General features: G+C 41.7%; 1 protein-coding gene across 1 annotated transcript in view; it reads right to left on the bottom strand.

Moving 5' to 3' along the window:
- MTRF1 (mitochondrial translation release factor 1) overlaps window positions 1-15,387 on the bottom strand; it is a 29,272-nt gene extending 13,885 nt beyond the window's left edge. Inside the window, exons 1-6 of the mRNA XM_056109826.1 lie at window positions 15,323-15,387; window positions 13,987-14,403; window positions 11,406-11,497; window positions 6,406-6,487; window positions 5,627-5,734; window positions 3,029-3,201 (exon numbers count right to left, since the gene is read on the bottom strand). Of these exons, the coding sequence (XP_055965801.1) occupies window positions 3,029-3,201; window positions 5,627-5,734; window positions 6,406-6,487; window positions 11,406-11,497; window positions 13,987-14,395 (864 nt within the window). The 5' untranslated portion in view covers window positions 14,396-14,403; window positions 15,323-15,387. The remainder of the gene's footprint in view (window positions 1-3,028; window positions 3,202-5,626; window positions 5,735-6,405; window positions 6,488-11,405; window positions 11,498-13,986; window positions 14,404-15,322) is intronic.
- Between the last annotated feature and the right edge of the window lie 4,165 nt (window positions 15,388-19,552).

The following is a 19,552-nucleotide window of genomic DNA, read 5'->3' on the forward strand; positions in this document are numbered from 1 at the left end:
AGGTCAGGCCTAACCTCAGCACAGGTATTCCAGGTCCATCACTTCCCTCACAGAAATGAATTTCAGTAGGAGGTGAAATGGTAAAGCAAGACTTTTTTATTATTATTAAAACTGATTTAGAACGAAATGAGCAGAAAGAGAAAAGTCCATGTTTAAGAGAGAATACAGCCTTCTCCAGAAGAAATGGGCAAAGAAACAGAATCAAGGGGGCTGGAGCATTAGCACAGCAGGTAGGGCGTTTGCCTTGCACGTGGCTGACCCGGGTTCGATTCCCAGCATCCCATATGGTACCCTGAGCAACGCCAGGAGTAATTCCTGAGTACAGAACCAGGAACCCCTGTGCAATGCCATGTGTGACCCAAAAAGCAAAAAAAAAAAAAAAAAAAGAAATAGAATCAAACAAGCAATAGATGTGTTCGAGGGAGAACATAGGCTTGAAGAGCAAGTCCCAGATGGCTTTGGGAAGGAACTTTTCTACAATTCTTCCAAATGGGTTTTCTGGAGTTCTGCATACATAAAAATTAATCTGGACATTGTCAAAGGAAAGTCTTGCACTGTTTATATCTCTTCATAATCTCATGGATTCTTCTGTAGCATCTCCTTTTTTTTTGAAGGATCCACTCTTCTCTGGGTTTCTGCGCCTACGTGGTATCTCAATTTTCCTTCTCCAAAGAGCTCAAGATTTATATGTGTCAAAGGGATGTGATCTTCATGGCTCTGGGCTACTTCGGGGCTAGGGAATCTCTTAAGTTTTATTTTTGAAACAAATGCTAAAATAAATGAAATTAAAAATGTTTTTTAAAAAAGAACAAAGAAAACCAGGAATTTGCTCTAGACTCACAGATATTACTGTGATGTGTGAAACCTCACAGACTCCTAGTATAAAAATAAATAATAGTATTTTTGGGGAAAGGAATCCAAGGAGATAATTCAGATGGATGGAGCACAGGCCTGCTTACAAAGGGATCTGGGATCAACCCCTAGTACTGAATGTGCTCCTGAACACTGCTAGACAGCCAGCTGGTCTCTTCCAATAGATGATGCTGGGAGAGAGTAATGCAAAAGAATGAGGCCGAATTAAACTCTAACCCCATACACAAATGCAAACTCAAAACGATTAAAGGCCTAGAGGAAAGAACCAAAACCATAAAATACACAGAGGATAATGAGGTGAATCATTCCAAGACATTCTAGAGGACTTGATCCCAAGAGCATAAGAAATTAAAGAAAAGATAATCAGTTGGGATTACATAAATTTGAAAGCTGTTTTTTTTTTGATGCCCCAGTATAGTAAAAGAAAAAAAAATATATATATAAAAAGGAAAAACAAAGACAGCAGAATAGATGATTTCTACACACCTTGCTAAGAGGTTAATATTAATACCAAAGGCATATACAGAGAGCAGAAATTTAACAAAAGAAATAATTAGCATAACATTTTAATAGACATTTCCATGGGGAAGACACACAGAGAGCTGATAGACATATGATCAAATGCTTATCATCACTGCCAGTCAAATGAAAATTAAAAATACAATGAGATGCCAATTCACACCTGAAAATGGTTCACAATGTAAGCAACGGCAACAACAGGTGTTGGAGGTGTGGAATAAAAACGATTCTCAGACTTACACCTGAGAACAATGGAGACAAGGAGACAAGGGCCAGGAGGATCACTCTACAGTTTGGAAGCCTGCCTCATGAGCTGGGGGAGAAGGCTGTTAGGATGGAAGAAGGGACCGCTAAGTCAATGATGGTGGGAGGGATTGCTTGGGATGGCAGATGTGTGCTGAAAGTAAACAAAACACCAAACAGGGTGGCCTCTCAGAATCTTCATTGCAAATCACGGTCCCCATAAACAGAGACAGAATAAGAAGGAAGGTGCCTACCAGAGAGGCAGGGGTGGGGGTGTTGGGGGTGGTGGGTGGGATACTAGGGATTATCAGTTGTGGAAAATATGCACTGGTGGAGAGATGGGTGTTCAATCATTGGATGAAATATTGTATGATATTTCACTGTATGACTAAAACTCAATCATGAAAGCTTTGTATCTGATCTCACAGTGATTCAATTAAAAAAAGAATTCTCAGGTAATGTGGGAGAGTGGTCTAACTATATACCCAAAGCACAGACCTAACAACTCTCAAAGCCTGAGCTCTGTGGGATGGGGGGTATGAGGGGTGGGAGGGATACTGGGATCCGTGGTGGTGGGAAATGGTGTGGAGGGATGGGTATTTGATCATTGTATAACTGAAACCCAAGGACAAACATTTCTAAGTCTACAAGTGTACCTCATGGTGTCTCACTAATAAAAATTAAAAAATTAAAAAAAAAAAAAACACCTGAGCTCTAAGCTGTAATCACTGAACTTTGTAATGTCCTGTCAAGGTCATGATGGTGGTGGGTGAGGATAGAGTATGGGAACACGGGTGGAGGAGGCTGACACTGATTCATGGTGGGATTAGTGTTGAAATACTACATGCCTAAAACTCAACTATCAATAACTTTGTAAATCATGGTTCTTTAAATAAAAAATTAAAAATTTTTTTAAAAAAGCTTTAAGTATACAGTTATACAGTCACTGTCACTGTCGTCCCATTGTTCATCAATTTGCTCGAGCAGGCACCAGTAACGTCTCCATTGTGAGACTTATTGTTACTGTTTTTGGTATATGAATATGCCACGGGGAGCTCGCCAGGCTCTGCCGTGCAGGCGGGATACTCAGTAGCTTGCTGGGCTCTCCGAGAGGGACAGAGAAATCAAAGAAAAAAAAAATTTAAATAAAACAAGCGTGATGCATTCTATTTTTTTTTTTTTGAAAAGAGGTGACTTCTAGTCATAAAGCAAAACATCTCAGTCAGAGACAAGAGGGACAGTTTTATCTGGGAAACACTTAAGGATTCCCCAATAGAGAGTACAAATTTCCACGTGTAATTCTGAAAGCCAAAGCTTTTCTCTGAAGCTAGAGTTTCTCGGCACAGAACCCACTGATGTGGGGTAGGTTATCAGTGTCCCCTAGAGAGGTTACCTCTTCTGGCTGAGGAAGGACAATAACTGACATTGTTCCTGTGTGAATGCGCTGCATCCTGGATGACAGGCCCACCTCTGGGATTCGCTGAACTCGGTGGATCCCACCTTCATACTTCAAATGCTTATAGACATTGTCACCTGAAATTCTGGCAGCTGCATGATGCAGCCCACCTATAGGAAAAAAATCCAGAAGTATTAATGCATTCTACTTTGAAAGAGATCAGGATATTATATACCCTAAGGCCTGAATGTAAAACCAGAACTTGAAATGCAATAGGTAAGAAAATTCATTTTATATATATGGTAGCACATAAAGTTATCTATGATTATGTGGAGAATGGAATAGCTTTCTGTTGTTCTTGGAAATATCAACTAGTCCAGTCTTTTTTGGAAGACAATGTGGGCAAGTCTCAAAAAATTAGAAATTAAACATCCAAATGACTCAGCAATTCCACTCTTTGGTATCTACCCTTGGTATCTACCCAAAACTCTATTCAGAAAAGACATTTGCACTCCTATGTTCATTGCAGCACTATTCACAATAGTAAATATCTGGAGACAAATCAAATGCCCAAGAACAGATGATTGGATAATGAAACTATGGTACAAATATACAATGAAAAACTACGTGGCTTTAAGAAAACATGAAATCATGCTATGTTGATGAATATGGTGAGTATCATGTTGAGCGAAGTTAATCAGAAAGAGAGGGAGAAACAAAATGACCTATCTCATAAGTGAGATAAAAAACAAAACCCAAACAACTAATAGTATAACAAATGCCCAAAGGCAATAGAAACTGAGAACTTATCTTTAGCATGAAGCTTACCACAGGGGAGGGGAAGGGAGAAACAGGATAAGGGGAGGGAGGCACTGGGACAATGGTGGAGGGAGGTGGACACTTTGCTGGAGGGTGTGGTGCAGAAATGTGTTATGCATGAAACTCCATCATTAACAGTATTATAAAGCATGGTTCCTAAAATTAAAAATAAATAAACAATTGTCTTTATTGGTCCAAGAGATAATACAGTAGTTAAGGCATTTACCTTACATTCAGCTGACCCAGAGTGATCCCCAAGGGCAGAGCCAGAACTAACCCGAGTATAGGCAGGTATAGCCACCAACAAACAAACAAGACCAGGGCTGGGGAGATAGCTAAATGGGCTGTGCACAAGTGTTGCATGCAAGAGTGCCAGGTTTGGTCTTTGGATCCTGTGAACCCCAGCACCACAGAGGGTGGCCACCAAGCACAGAACCCACAAATACCATCACGTGTGACTTCCTCCCCTATATTTAATGAGACTGTCATAGGGTTGTCATAGATTCACTGTCTTCATAAGTGCTCTTTTAATATGTGACTTTGGGAAGGGAGTGGAGCTCACAGGTACACAAGTCACTTGCCTTGCATGTGTGAGACCCTGAGTTTGATCGCTGGCAAGATAAAAATAAATAATAACTATGTAGCTTCAAGTAATCTTTTCCTAAATCTGAGGTTTTTTGAAATACAGATGTTAGTATTTGTGACAGGCAGTCTCAGAGAGTGTCCCCATAACCCTTGCCTTCTGGTTTCTAGCCCAGAGAGTCCCTTCCTAGTGGGCCTGGGAGCTCTATGGCAGATGGCAGATGTGACAAGCAACTTCTGAGATCAGGTCATGAAGAGTCACGAATGCTCTCGCATTACCTACTCTGAGTGATACAAGCTGTCATCCTGTGAGAAGCCTTACAGAGAGGGCTCATCTGATGAGAAACTGAGGTCAGATGACAGCCATGTAAACTCTGAAGCAGGCCCTTCAGCCCCAGACAAGTGTGCTGAATTGACACCTACCCAGTTAACAGCCTGATATGCAACCATGGAAGAAAACCTGAACCAGAATGGCACAGGAAAGCTGCTCCCTAAACTCTGACCTTCATAAAAAATTGTGAAGAACTAGGAAAGTGGTTCACTTGTATTGGGCCCTTCATCAGGCCCTTCAATTCCTGGTGCTACAAGGAAATTAAAAAAAAAAAAAAAAGTCTGGGGCCAGAGAAACAGGAAGTAAGGCACTCGCCTTCCATGCTCTGTTGGTAGCTGCTATCCTGCTCCAAATCCCCAGCACCACACGTGGTCCTCCAAGCATAGCCAGGCGTCACTCGTGAGCACCAAGCTGGGACTAGCCCTTGAGCACAACTGAATGTGGCTCCCCAAAACAAAATGAAACAAAAGTGTGTTGCACAGTGTTTAATGCCGAGTGGGAGTGTGGCTGGCTTCAAAGTGCTCATGATGGGAATATTGCGGGAGGAGGAAGATACCTCACAGACGGTGAAGCTCCCAAAGACCCACAGGGTTCCAGGTCCAGAGAGGGCTGCTGGAAGCCAGCACTGCCACTGTCGCCAGGTGCGATCCCTGGCACCAACGCAAGTGTGCAGTCCCTACTGAGCAACACAGCCAGGTGTGTAAGCATCAACACTGAAGAAAGATGCCATCTCCCAGACATTGCAACAATGATAAAAAAAAGGGGAGAGAAGTGGGGGCAATCGGACAGGGGGGCTCTATGGAAGATTCGTACTATAACAATTTTCAGCAGCATCTATAAAACAGTCTTCAAATAACACCTACCGTAGTCAGCTGGGGTATAATTCAGAAGTTCAAATTTCCAGTGTTTATAGTTTGAATAATTCTGGTACATGTCAAATATTTCCCGGGTAAACTGTTGACAGATATCACCTATAGAAGACACAAAATACTAAGTCAGCACAAATTTCTAAGAAAGTTATCCTTGGTTACAGGCCCGTTAAGAAATGAGGAATAGCTGCTTCTAAAGTGAAACATACTCGGGGCCTGAGCGATAGTTCACTGGATTTGCCTTGTTAGTGGCCAATCCGGGTTCGATCCGTGGCATCCCATATGGTCCCTCGATCACTGCCAGGAGTGATTCCTGAGTTCAGAGCCAGGAGTAACCCCTGAGCACCACCAGGAGTGACCAAAAAAGCCAGAAATAAATTAATTAATTAAAATTACTTTGAATTTGAATTAAGTATATTGAAATATACTTGTAATGGCCCTCCCGTTGATTGTCGATTTGCGCGAGCGGGCCCAGTAACGTCTCCATTGGAGACTTTGTTGTTACTGTGTCTGGCATATCGAATACATCACGGGGAGCTTGCCAGGCTCTGCCGTGCGGGCGAGATACTCTCGGCAGCTTGCCGGGCTCTCCGTGAGGGGCGGAGGAATCGAACTCGGGTCAGCCATGTTGGCTGCGTGCAAGGCAAACGCCCTACCGCTGTGCTATCGCTCCAGCCCATATACTTATTAGACCTTTAACAACAGTGATGGCCAAATCAAGATAAAATGCAAGTCTTTTTAAAGGTTATTTATAATAAAATTATTTTACTGACCACCAGTAGTTCTTCCAGATGTCACCTCTAAAATAACACCATTTTTGTCACACTTCTCCTTTGGCAGCAGAGTCTGGAAAAGCTGTGCAAAAAGAAAATCAGCTCAAGTGTATATGTTTTTCATTGTTTACTATTATTTTTTAAATTCCATTTATTTACTCCCTCCACACACTATTTAAACATTGTGCTTTACAAAGCTGTCAATGATGACTGCCACAGGCATTCCATATTCCAGTACCAATCCCACCACCGCAATCACCTTCCTTCTACTATTGTCTCCATTTTCCCAAGCCACCTGTCAAGCCTGCCCCTGTAGCAGGCCAACAATAATTTATGCTATATTGCTTATTACCTCCAAATGGATAACGAAATGATTAAAAATGTTTCCGAATCCTTTTGGTATTAGAGAGATATGGGCTTCATAGAAACTGTTTGGGAGAGTTTCCGTTTTTTCAATTTCCTGGAAAAGCTTGAGAAGGACTGGCAGCAGGTCCTCTTTAAATGTTTGGAAAAATTCGCTAGTGAATCCATCTGGGCCCAGGCTTTTGTTTTTGGGAAGGTTTTTGATTGCAGTTTCTATTTCGTTGATGTTAATAGGTCTATTCAGATACTCCAGGTCTTCTTGATTCAGCTTTGGGAGATTACAGGAGTCCAGGAATTTGTCCATTTCTTCTAGGTTCTCTTGTTTCGTGGCATACAGACTTTCAAAGTAGTCTCTGAAGAACTTTTGAATTTCTTTGGTTTCTGTTGTGATATCCCCCTTCTCATTTCTGATTCGGTTTATTAGGGTTCTCTCTCTCTCTTTCTTTGTGAGTGTTGCGAGTGGTTTATCTATCTTGTTTATTTTCTTGAAGAACCAGCTCTTGGTTTCATTGATCTTTCGGATTGTTTCTTTGGTTTCCATGTCATTGATTTCTGCTCTAAGTTTTATGATCTCTTTCCTTCTGCCTGATTTAGGCTCTTTCTGTTGATCCTTTTCGAAGGTCTTGAGCTGTGAGGTCAAGTTGTTTATGTGCATCATTTCTACAGACCTAAGATATGCTTGCAGAGCTATAAATTTTCCCCTTAATACGGCTTTAGCTGCATCCCATAAATTCTGGTAGCTCGTGTCTTCATTCTCATTTGTTTCCAAGTATCTTTTGATTTCGTCCTTGACCTCATTCCTGACCCACTCGTTGTTCAGCATTGAGTTGTTTAATTTCCAGGTGTTTGATTTGGTTCTCCGTGTCTGTGTGTGATTCACTTCTATCCTCAGTGCATCATGGTCTGAAAAGATACTATTTCTATCTTCCTGATTCTGTTGAGGCGAAACCCTCCATGACATAGAAGCTAATGGTGTCTTCAAAGATGTCACACCGCTGGCCAAGCAAGTAAAAACAGAGATAGACAAACGGGACTATCTTAAACTAAGAAGCTTCTGCACCTCAAAAGAAACAGTGACCAAAATACAAAGACAGTCTACAGAATGGGAAAGGATATTTGCCAACTACACATCTGATAAGGGGTTAATTTCAAGGTTATACAAAGTACTGGTTGAACTCCACAAAAAGAAAACATTCAACCCCATCAAAAAATGGGGAGATGAAATGAATAGAAACTTTCACAAAGAAGAAATCCGAATGGCTAAAAGGCACATGAGAAAATGCTCTACATCATTAATCATCAGGGAGATGCAGATCAAAACCACAATGAGATATCACTTCACACCACAGAGACTGGCCCATATCCACAAGAACAAAAGCAACCAGTGCTGGCGCGGATGTGGTGAGAAAGGGACCCTCCTTCACTTGGTGGGAATGCCAACTGGTTCAGCCCTTTTGGAAAACAGTATGGATGATTCTCAAAAAATTAGAAATTGAGCTCCCATTTGATCCAGCAATACCACTCCTGGGAATATATACTAGAGAGGCAAAAAAGTATAGTCGAAGTGACATCTGCAATTGTCTGTTTATTGCAGCACTCTTTACAATAGCCAGAATCTGGAAAAAACCTGAGTGCCCGAGAACAAATGACTGGTTAAAGAAATTTTGGTACATTTACACAATGGAGTACTATGTAGCTGTTAGAAAAGACGAAGTCATGAAATTTACATACAAGTGGTACTACATGGAAAGTATCATGTTAAGCAAAATGACTCAGAAAGAAAGGAATAGACATAGATTGCATTCATTTGGGGAACATAAAGTAACAAAATAGGAGACTAACACCCAAGAATGGCCGAGATTAGTACCAGGAATTTTACTCCATGGCTTGGAGGCCAACCACACATACTAGGGGAAAAGGGAGCTCAGATAAAGAAGGGAACACCAAATAAAGGTGTTGGGAGGATCCTCCCAGGATGGGAGAAGCATGCAGAAAGTAGACTATACATTAAATATGATTGTCACCCATTGCCTCTTTTGCAAACCATAACACCCAATAAGAGAGAGAGAACAAAAGGCAGCGTGGGATGGGGAGCATGGGGGGTGGGAGGGATACTGGGATCCATGGTGGTGGGAAATGGGCACCGGTGGAGGGATGGGTATTTGATCATTGTATAACTGAAACCCAAGCACAAAAATGTATAAGTTTGCATCTATACCTCATGATGTCTCACTATTAAAAATTGTTTTAATTAAAAAAAATGTTTCTGTAGAAGAAAATGTGTGAGAGTTGTTTCTCACCATAGAGACATTAAGTCCTTGTCTGAGGGTTTACTAGGCTTTGCTGCAATTTAAACTTCTATGTTGATGTTTTTGTTAGTCGAGGTTGACACTGTATACTATTAATACTTAAACTTAGATTAGAGGAAAAAAAACCAAACATTAAAAAGCCAGTAATTAACAAAATCATATAGCAAGCTAATGAGGTCGAGTCCTAAAATGCTGTCAGAAGCCAATCTAATTAAATCTGAAACAAGTGTTCAATTCATGTTAACAATGAAGTGACTTGTCAGGCCTTTGTCTACAATGTTATCACATTATCTTAATTTTTGAAAATGGAGACGTTTAGATCAAAGTCTAAAGTGTACCACTTCATTTTCTTCAGATTTCTGCCTCTTATTAGTTTTGAACAATAGCTTCTTTCAGCTAATAAATGAAATAAAGCTTTGAAAGTCTGAAGGAAATAAGAACTTTTAACCTAGGATTGCATGTTCTCTGCTGTCATAAATGAGAGCAGACACAAGGCTGTGCCCTGCTTCTCAATAGAGTGACCCTATTTAGACCATGTTTAGGATTCCAAGATAAGCCTCCAATTGTTTCAGAGCTGTGACAAGGAAAAAAGGGGTGGGAAAGGGGTAATCTTGTTAATTAAAAAAGTTACCAACTTTCCTCTTAGAAAAAGAAAATCAAACTTTAGTACCTATGTGCTATGACCCTTTATACTGTCAAATTTTAAAAAGGTCCATCTCTGCTAGTAATGATAGTCGGTGGACAAGATCAGATTAAAAGTCAGGCATCTTTTGCATTTAACTACCAGGTTAAATTATGACAAAAATAATCTCCATCTCTATCCTCTTCAACCCCTGAAAAACCCAGTCTTAGATCCCCAGAGGGGAAGACTCTCAAGGAAGAAGAATGGCAAATCTGACAGACGAAGACAGGGTACCTTGCTGTCTAGGATGGTGGTTTCCACTTTCTTTTAGACAAGTCAATGAAGCCATGAAATAGATACTTGTATTATCCAACTGCCTCTATATCTTTTACTTCATTTCATTTTTCTAAGAATGCAAACTTTTAGTCATACTGTATAAGTAACAATCATAAGCCACTCCCCCCGGATTCTCTCCTGGGGGCATTACATGTCTACTAACATGTATTCTCTAGCCTGGGAAACTAAAACAGATTTTGCTTTGGAATATTGCTTTTTTTTCCCCTCTTTTTGGTTTTGAGGGCCACAATCAGCGATTGCATAGGGCTTACACATGGTTCTGTGCTCAGGGATCACTCCTGCAGTGCACAGGGGGCCATATGTGGGGCAGGGAATTAAACCAGGACTGGCTTCATGCAAAGGTGAGTGCTATACACACGGCACGCAGAAGATCCCTGACACAGAATATCGCTTCTTTCTTTCTTGTTCTTTTTTTTCCTTCTGGTTTTAGGGGCCATACCAGGTAGAGCTTACTCCCAGCTCTGCACTCAGAAATCATTCCTTGTAGGGCCCCAGGGACCATATGAAGTACCAGATATAGAACCCAGGTCAGCCTTGTGCAAAGTCAGCCACCTTACCCACTGTACAGTCGTTCCAGCCCCAGAATATTGTTTCTTGAGGAGAAGGATTTGCTTTATTTTTGATATTACAATCTCTTCTATCTCATTTTATCAAAAATTACAGCAGTAAACACAGATTAGTCACATAAGGAGATGATACTTTTTCCACACCGGAGAAGGCCCATATTCTCCTTTTGAATACATATCACTTTCTCTTTCTTTCCCTTTATATTATCTCTGAATGTCTTTTCTTTTTTCTTTTTATTTTTCCCCCTTTTTTATTGATTCACCGTAAGATACAGTTACAAAGCTTTCACATTTGAGCTTTGAATGTCTTTTAATAAAACTAAGAAAGAAAAAAAGAAACAAGAAAGGAAGGAGGGAAAGAAGAAAGGAAAGAAGGAAGGAAAGAAGGAAGGAAGGAAGGAAGGAAGGAAAGAAGGAAGGAAGGAAAGAAGGAAGGAAAAGAAGGAAAGGAAGGAGGGAGGGAGGGAGGGAGGGAGGGAGGGGCAGGTTTGCCTTGCACATAGCTGACTTCAGTTAGATCTCAACGCTGCATATGCTTCCCTAAATACCACCTCTGAGCACTGCCAGGTGTGGCCCAAAGACCAAATAAATAAATACTTTAAGCACTAAAGCATAGGGTAGCAGGAACAGTATTCCTAGAAACAGAGAAATAGTACAGTGGGTAAGGCACTTTTCCTGTATCACCATGAGTGACTTCTAAGCACAGAGCTCAGAGTAAGCCTTGAGAACTACCAAAGGTGGCACAACCATCCACTCACCCACTCCCAACAGAAAAAAAAATACCTCATTGTACAATATGCTGATTTTCTGAGCCATGGTTTGCTTTTCTTCCAATGCAAGTTCTTGTAACTGTTTTTCATCTTGTTTATTTAGACCTATAAACCAGCAAGAGAAATAGTGGTAAACAGAACAGCAGTAAAAGTTTTATGTTTGTTTTAATTTGGGGGCCATACCCAGCAGTGTAGCGGGACCATGTGGTGGCAGGGATTGAACACAGGCCTCCTGCCTGCTATGCACTCCACCCAGTAAGCTATGGCCTTGGGTCCAGTCAAATACAGAGAAATACAGAGAATACAGAGAAACCCTAAAATACATAGAAACCCTAAAACAACTACCTAATCTCTGCCCAGCAAGTTTCATTTCAGTGTTGAAGGCAAAGTATTATAGAAAAGAATAGTCAGAATAGAGAATGCCCATTAATAAGAATTTGCTAGAAGAATGTTAAAAAAAACCAAACAGCACAAATAAGAGAAGATGAAATATTGCAGTTTCTGCAACTTGGATGTGATTAGAGGATATCATGTAAATGAAGTCACAAGGACAAATACCAGATGGTCTTATTCATCAGTAGGATATAAACAAGACAAGGCAACAGACAACCTCACATAAGGACAAACCCAAGGCCTCTGATAGCAGAACTGAGATTATAAGCAGTGGGAGTACAGGGGCAGGCAAAGGGGTAATGCAGGGGTGGGTGATGGCGGAACGGGGTCCTAAGCACTTCGGCTGGGGTGAAGAAGGTACAGTAACTTTGTACAGCAAGACCATACGTCGGACTAGAGGGTTAGCTCAATGGGCTGAGTGCAGGCTTTGCATGTGGGAGGCTGGGTTTGGTCCCCAGACTCTGAGAGTCTCTTGAGCACTTCCAGGAGCCACCCTGCCCCCTCAGCACAAAATCGGTTGTGCGCCAAAAATCAAAACAAATTTTTCTCATGGTTATTTTGGGTCTGTTTTAATTTGGGGCCACACCCAGCAGTACAGGGGAGACCATGCGGTGGCATGGCATGAAAGCGGGCCTCCTGTGGTTTCCTGAGCCCCACCCAGTGGTTCTCAGGGGCTATTTCTGGTCCTGTGCTCAGGAAGGACTGACCCCTGGCAGTACTCAGGGACAATATGCGGTGCTGAGGATTCAAATAGGGGTCAGTGGGATGCAAGGTAAGGCCCTGAACTCCTTTACTCTCTTTCCCTACTCTCAATTTTGTTTTTGGGCCATACCCAGTGGTGCTCAGGGTTTACTCCTGGCTCTGTGCCCACTGCTTCTGGCAGTGCTCAGGGGAACCATATGGGGTACCCGAGCCGAGAGCGAACCCACATCAGATGCGTGCAAGGCAAACACCCTACCTGCTGTACAAATGCTCCAGCCCCAAATCCCCAATTTTTAATAAATCCCCAAGTGTAAAAATAAGCCTAACCAAAGCTAATGATGTGACTGTAATTATCTAAGCCCATGAACACTCAGATAGGATTTAAAAGTAACTGGTAGGGGGGTGTTAGTATATAACTCACTTTTAACAAGCATACTTTGCATGCATGGGATCTGGGTTCAATTTCTAGTACCACACAAAAATTGGGGGGCGGGGGGGCTGGGAGTCAAGGACTGGAATTCATGCTTTGCATGTGGGAGGTCCAGGTTTGATCTCCAATACCATAAGGTCCTTTAAACACCACTGGGAGCAACTTTAAAGAACAGTACTAGGGGTAGTTCCTGTACAGAATTGGGTGTGGCCCCATTTTATTGAGGTTTGGGTCAGGGAGATAACTCAAAGAGCTGGAGCACATGATTTACATGTAGGAGACCCAAGCTCAATCCCTGGCACCAATAGGTTCCCCAAGTACCACCAGCTTTATTCCCCACCAAACGTATAAATAATTACTCCTGGTGGCGCTTGGGGGGGACACGAGATGCCAGTGATCAAACATGGATGAGCCACAAGCAAGGCAAGTGCCCTACCCACTGTACTATTGCTCCATATAGGCTTGGCCTTTAATAAACAGTTCAATAAATGAGATTACAAAAAAACTGGGTGTGCGGGCTGGAGAGATAGCATAGCAGGTAGGGCGTTTGCCTTGCACGTGGCCGACCCAGGTTCGATTCCCAGCATCCCATATGGTCCCCTGACCACCGTCAGGAGTAACTCCTGAGTGCAGAGCCAGGAGTAACCCCTGTACACCGCCAGGTGTGACCCAAAAAGCATAAAAAAAAAACAAACTGGGTGTGGGAGCTTTGATTTTTTGGGCTATATCCAGCAGTGCTTATGGGTTTCTCCTAACTTAGTGCTTAAGGGCACCTCCTGGTAGTGCTCAGAGAAGCCAGGGATCAAACCACATGCAAGGCAAGCACCTCAACCCCTGTACTATCTCTCCAACCCAAGATTACAGAATTTTCATATTCTAAACTAGGAGAATTTTCTGGTACTTCTGACCCACAGATTAAATAATGTCATTATTCAATAAGGCTTTTGGAAAAATCAATCCTAAATTTATACATTTAATTTTAATTATAAATTAAATTATATTTATATTTTAATTATAAATATTAAATATTTTACTTTTACTTATAAATTAAAAAATATATTTGACCTACTTGTACACATTGAATCTAATTCTTCAATTGCTTGCTCAGCCTCCTGAATTTCTTGGTAAATGGCTGCAAGTGGTGCCAACTCAGAATGCCGTTGACTCAAGGCCCTTCGCTCGCCTTCACTTACAGGTATGTGCTGCAAACTATGATCCAGTGTCTGGAACTCCCTATTCACATCTTCCATATACTTTTGCAGTGCTTTATGCTTCCAAGGCATCCTGGAATGACAGTATCTCTTGGACCAATTCTTATTTAACAGATGACGAAGAAGGTGATTCTGGTTTTGTCTAGAAATCCACAATCTTGTATCACGATGTATCTTTTGAAATTGAGAATGGAAGTGGATGTGGCACTGGTGGTGACGATTAAGACACAGGTGTCTGAAAAGCCAAACATGTAAGTGACGACTCATTGCAGCGTCTGAAATATAATAAAAATATCTAAAATCAACCCTACATATATAAGAGCTGGAAGGAGTCTAAGGAATAAGTGATGAACCACTGCATCATCTGAAATGTAATAAAAATATCTAAAATCAACTCTACATATATAATAGAGCTGAAAGGAGCTTAAGGAATCATGCTCATTTCACTGTCTCAAACTGCTCCAAACATAGTAATCCAAGAATGAAGAGATGGAAAGCAAGTAAGGCACTTGCCTTGCATGCAGCCGACCTGGGTTTGATGCCTTACAGAACGTTCATTTTTGTTTCTACTGTGTCCAGTGCACTACTATATTAATCCCTCTGATCATTTTAAGTCTACATCATCTTCTAGGAGATAATGTTTCCACAACGGTCTCTAAAATATTAAAATCTGCAAGGTCTTAGTAATAAATTTTAACATGCTGAAGCACACTTGGAAAGGAAAAAGGTCTGTGCAAAATTCTTCAGTGTCCAGTAGTCACAAAGGCTGCAAGTCGCCCAGCAGAAATTTCAGCTTCTTTTCAGTTTGTCCATTCCAAACACTGGGAACTAAAGACCAGCGAACAGATAACCTGGGTTGTTAGAACGCTTCTAGCTAAAATTTCCCTCCACGGGCAACAGTGGAAAGAGCCACTCGAGAGGGGGCAAACCACCGTGTTACGACGGGAATAAAACGTTTTACTCTGTGGGATCGTCTACACCCGAGCACCGTCTCCATCAGCCACCAGGGCTCTTATCTCGGATCAATGAGCGAGAAAGAGGCAGTGTCAGAAGGTGACCCAGGACATGCTGTAGCCCACACTGTGACCCCGATGTATGCACGGTGGAACCCCGTGGGAAAGCAACACGGAGGGGAAGGGCCGGGGAAAGAAATATTTTTTTAATAAAAAGAAGAAAGGAAAAAATTGTCAGTACCTAAGCTTTCCTAACTGAGCTCGGGGCTGCGAGAAGTCGCCACCCTGCGGCGCCGGGGACGCCGGGTCCCTTCCACTTCCGGGTCGCCGTTTCCGGGGTCACGAGCTCCGGGATCCGCTTCCGCGCGCGTCCCGGCCAACTCCCCGAAAGCGATACCTGGGGGAAATGGCAAGTGGGGAAGAAGACGGAGAAAAAGCGGGGAAAAGGAAATTGATAAAGCTTCCTGGACACGCGGGTCCTTGCCCTCGGCCGTGTCGGTTGGAGGTTGGCGGGTGGGTTAGCTTGGGTGTGTCCACACGCTCCCTAGATCCGGTGTTATCCCAGGCTAGGGTCTTCGCCCCCGCCCGCTTCAACACTGGGGGGTGGGTGGCGGGGGTGCAAAGATCTACCTTTGGTTGTCATAGTTACAGGTAAACTCAAGGAAAAAAATATGACTACTTTGATTAATAAAACAAATTACAAATTTGGGTCCGGGGAGATGCAGTGAAGCGCGAGACCCAGAGTTCAGTCCCTGGCACAACATGATCAGTGACGCTGCACTGCCAGGGAGACCCAGGCAGTGCCCCCTGCCCTTCACAGGTGGGGCAGCCCAGTCCCTCCAATGTATACACAAAAGATACAAGATTTACAATTTAGTGGCTGGAGCGATAGCACAGAGGGTAGGGCGTTTGCCTTGCACGTTGGCCGACCCAGGTTCAGGTTCGATTCCCAGTATATGCCGAGCACCGCCAGGAGTATTTCCTGAGTGAAGAGCCAGGAGTAACCCCAGAGCATCGCTGGGTGTGACCCCAAAACCGAAAGAAAAAAAAAAGATTTTACAATTTATAAATGTAAAATGTTGTTTCCTAGTATAGGAAAGTCACCACTCCTAGAGGTTTCCATTGAGTTTACTTCCCTCACAAGGTGACGTTTCTCCTCTTTTATGGTGCCAGCAATTGAAGGAATGAACAATTCCATTGTAATAACTGTACTTTCTATTTCCATTACTTATATACTGAAGATGAAAAGAGATGTTAAGTCTGTATTGTTGTTTTTGTTTTTTGTAGTCCTGGAAGCCAGGGCAAGGTTTTACACATGCAAAGCAAATGCCACAATCCCTTCCATCCCCAGCACCCCAAATGTTCCCCCAAGCTCACCTGTAATGATTTCTGAGTATAGAGTCAGGAGGAACCCCTGAGCTCTACAGGCTGTAATCCATACCCCCTTTTCCTCCTCCAAAAAAGTAAAAATGTGTGTTTTTTAAAAATAAGAACTTTTCTAAAGGATAAGCTCATTTACATATCATCCCATATGCATATATAATATGTACATATGTAATATATAATATATACAGTATTGACAAATTAGTGATTTTATAGATATGTGCACATAGAGAACTCAGGGTTCAATTTAGGTTCATAGCTTGTATGTCACTGGTTTAATAACTAGAATGCGACTATTGCACAATTCCAAGAAAATGAAAATATATTGCCTTACTTTGAACATTTCATTGAAGTATAGCCCCTGATGATTACATCTGCATGTTATTTGATCCCCATGCCTCAATATTCCTTCCTGAAATGCAAAGGGAAAATAATCCTGTACTTATTAACTTCTCGAGCATATTTTCTACATGCCATGACCACATATATGAAAGAGATTTTGCCACAGTATAATTGTCTTTTATTACCTACTTGAAGTACTATATCTTCTATATTTTACAGATTATATTTTAAATGGTTTAAACACAATAATTCATTTTATCCTTTCAACAATCCTAAAACACCTTTTGTAGAGGGGAAAACAAAGTCACAGAAAACTTATATGATTCATCTAAGATAGTAGAACTAGTAAGTGATAGAGCTGAAATTTAGTCAAAACAATCTGTCTTAATGACCTGTGACTTTTAAGCTTTGATGTTATTTTCTTCCTCCCTTAGGAAACATTCAATCATCCATTAAAAATTTAGCACTGGTTATATAAGACTCACTGTTCTATATATGGGAATTTATTCATGAATTCTTTTTAGGACAGGGGTTTAGGTCATACCTGGTGGGGCTCAAGATTACTCCAGTAGCACTCAGGGAACCATGTGATATCAGAAATCAAACCAGGATCAGATTTTTTGCATGCAAAGCATGTAGTCATTTCTTTGAGCCATCTCTCTAACCTATAATTCTTGATTTTGAGTTGTATATACACATATGTGTGTATATATATGTATATAGAAAATTTGTATAAGATATCTATATGGGGGGGCATTACTTTTGGGCCACACCTGACGGTGCTCAAGGGACCTTGTGGTGCCAGAGACTGAACCCAGGTCTCCTGCAAAGAATGCCCTTGAATAGGAGATGTGTGCTGAAAGTAGACTCTGGACCGAACATGATGGCCACTTAGTACCCATATTGCGAACCATAAAACCCAAAACAAGAGAGAGAGTAAACGAGAATGTGCCTGACACAGAGGCAGGGGGCATGAGGGGGTGGCAGGAGGGATACCGGGAACATCGGTGGTGGAGAATGGGCACTGGTGGAGGGATGGGTACTTGATCATTGTATGACTGAAATGTAATCACGAAAATTTGTAAATCTGTAACTATCTCACGGTGATTCATTAAAAAATTTTTAAAAAAAGAATGCCCTTGAGCTATCTTTCTGGTCCTAAACAGGATATTTTGTTTGATTCAGGACTAGCCAGATAGTACAGGATAAGATGCCTGACTTCCATGTAGCCAAACCTGCTTCAATCCTCAGCACCACACATGGTCTCCTGAGCACTGGCAAGAGTAATTGAGTACAGTAATTGGTTCTGGAGTACAGAACTAGAAATAGTACCTTGTATACTCTGGGATGTGGCCTAAGCCCCCACCCCAGCCCCCCACTCCCAAATTGTAACATCATTTTATTTAGGAAATATAAGAGGGTAAAGAGAATCCTGCAAATAAGGAAATTACACATTTCAAGTTAGGTATTATGTGATTCCATAATGTGAATGCGAAAACACATTTTTTAAAATAAAAATACCTAAATACAGTGTGCCAAAAGTTGGCTCAGTGGCTAAAGCTCCTGCTAAAGTGACATCACTGGGGACCAGCGAGATTGTACAGAGTGTAGAGCACATGACCAACACAGGCTTCAATCCCTGGCGCCAGATATGGTCTCCCAACCCCTGCCAGGAATGATCCCTGAGCACAGAGCCAGAAGTAAGCCCTGAGCACTGCTAGGTAAAGTCCCCAAACCATGAGTTAGTGCCTTGTTTCATCTCAGGGACTTTTGGAGACTCTGAAAGCAGCATAAAGATCCCTGCACATAGCCATAACATATTAGGATTCATTCATATCAACCTATTATTGCAGAAAAAGTCTCTGCAGTGAGAGCTGTCAGGTGGTCCCACATTCATCCAGGCTCACTGAAAATTGGCTGCCAGGCGTAAGAGTCATAGTTGCAACACAGAGAAAGTTTATTTGGAGTAAAGGAAGGAGTCCTGAATGGGAGGTTATCAGAATAGCACTAGCTTGGACCACTACTCTAAAGTGCACTAGATTTTAAGATAGCTCATTTCACTGTATCTGTTCTCTCTTTAGATGACTCACTAAGTTAGGATACCCTGACATCTGCAGATTTAAGACATATTTCTAACATCTCATTGGTCTGCAATGCAGCTCTGGACATTTTTAAAGTTAGCTAAGCCTCTGATGGAGGCTCACTGACCTTGAAGGTTGTTAACACTTGCTTCCACCCACAAGGATTGTTTACATTTTCTGGCTGAGGAAAATTGTTAACTCTTTCCCTGCCATAGCCTGTGAAAGATTATAAAGTATATCAATAATTCTGTCCGAAGGGTTGTTTGTAAAGTACATTAGATTTTACAATAGCAGAGTGAAGAAGTTTTAAGGTGGTTTAAAATGTAGGGTCTCCTGACAACTAACAAAGGAAAAATGAGGGATTCTCTGTCACCATGAAAATACATCTAGTTCTCTTGTTGCCTGAAGTTTTGGTTCTTGCCACACCTTGAGATATATCACAAGGTGAAGATTTCATTTGGAATTTTTTGTTGTTTGTCTGGGAGCCACAAATGGAGGCACTTGGAATTGAACCCAGGACTCCTATATGCAAAACATGTATGCTCACCCTTGAGCTATCTTTTCATCTTCATTTTCTTTTTTTTTTAATGTAGCAGTACTTCTATTTATTCAGCCACTGATTAGCTGATTGAATTGTGCATGAACTCCACCTTACTTTTTTTTTC

Source organism: Sorex fumeus, unplaced genomic scaffold (assembly GCF_029834395.1).
Source record: "Sorex fumeus unplaced genomic scaffold, SorFum_2.1 ptg000008l, whole genome shotgun sequence".
Lineage (NCBI taxonomy): Eukaryota > Metazoa > Chordata > Mammalia > Eulipotyphla > Soricidae > Sorex > Sorex fumeus.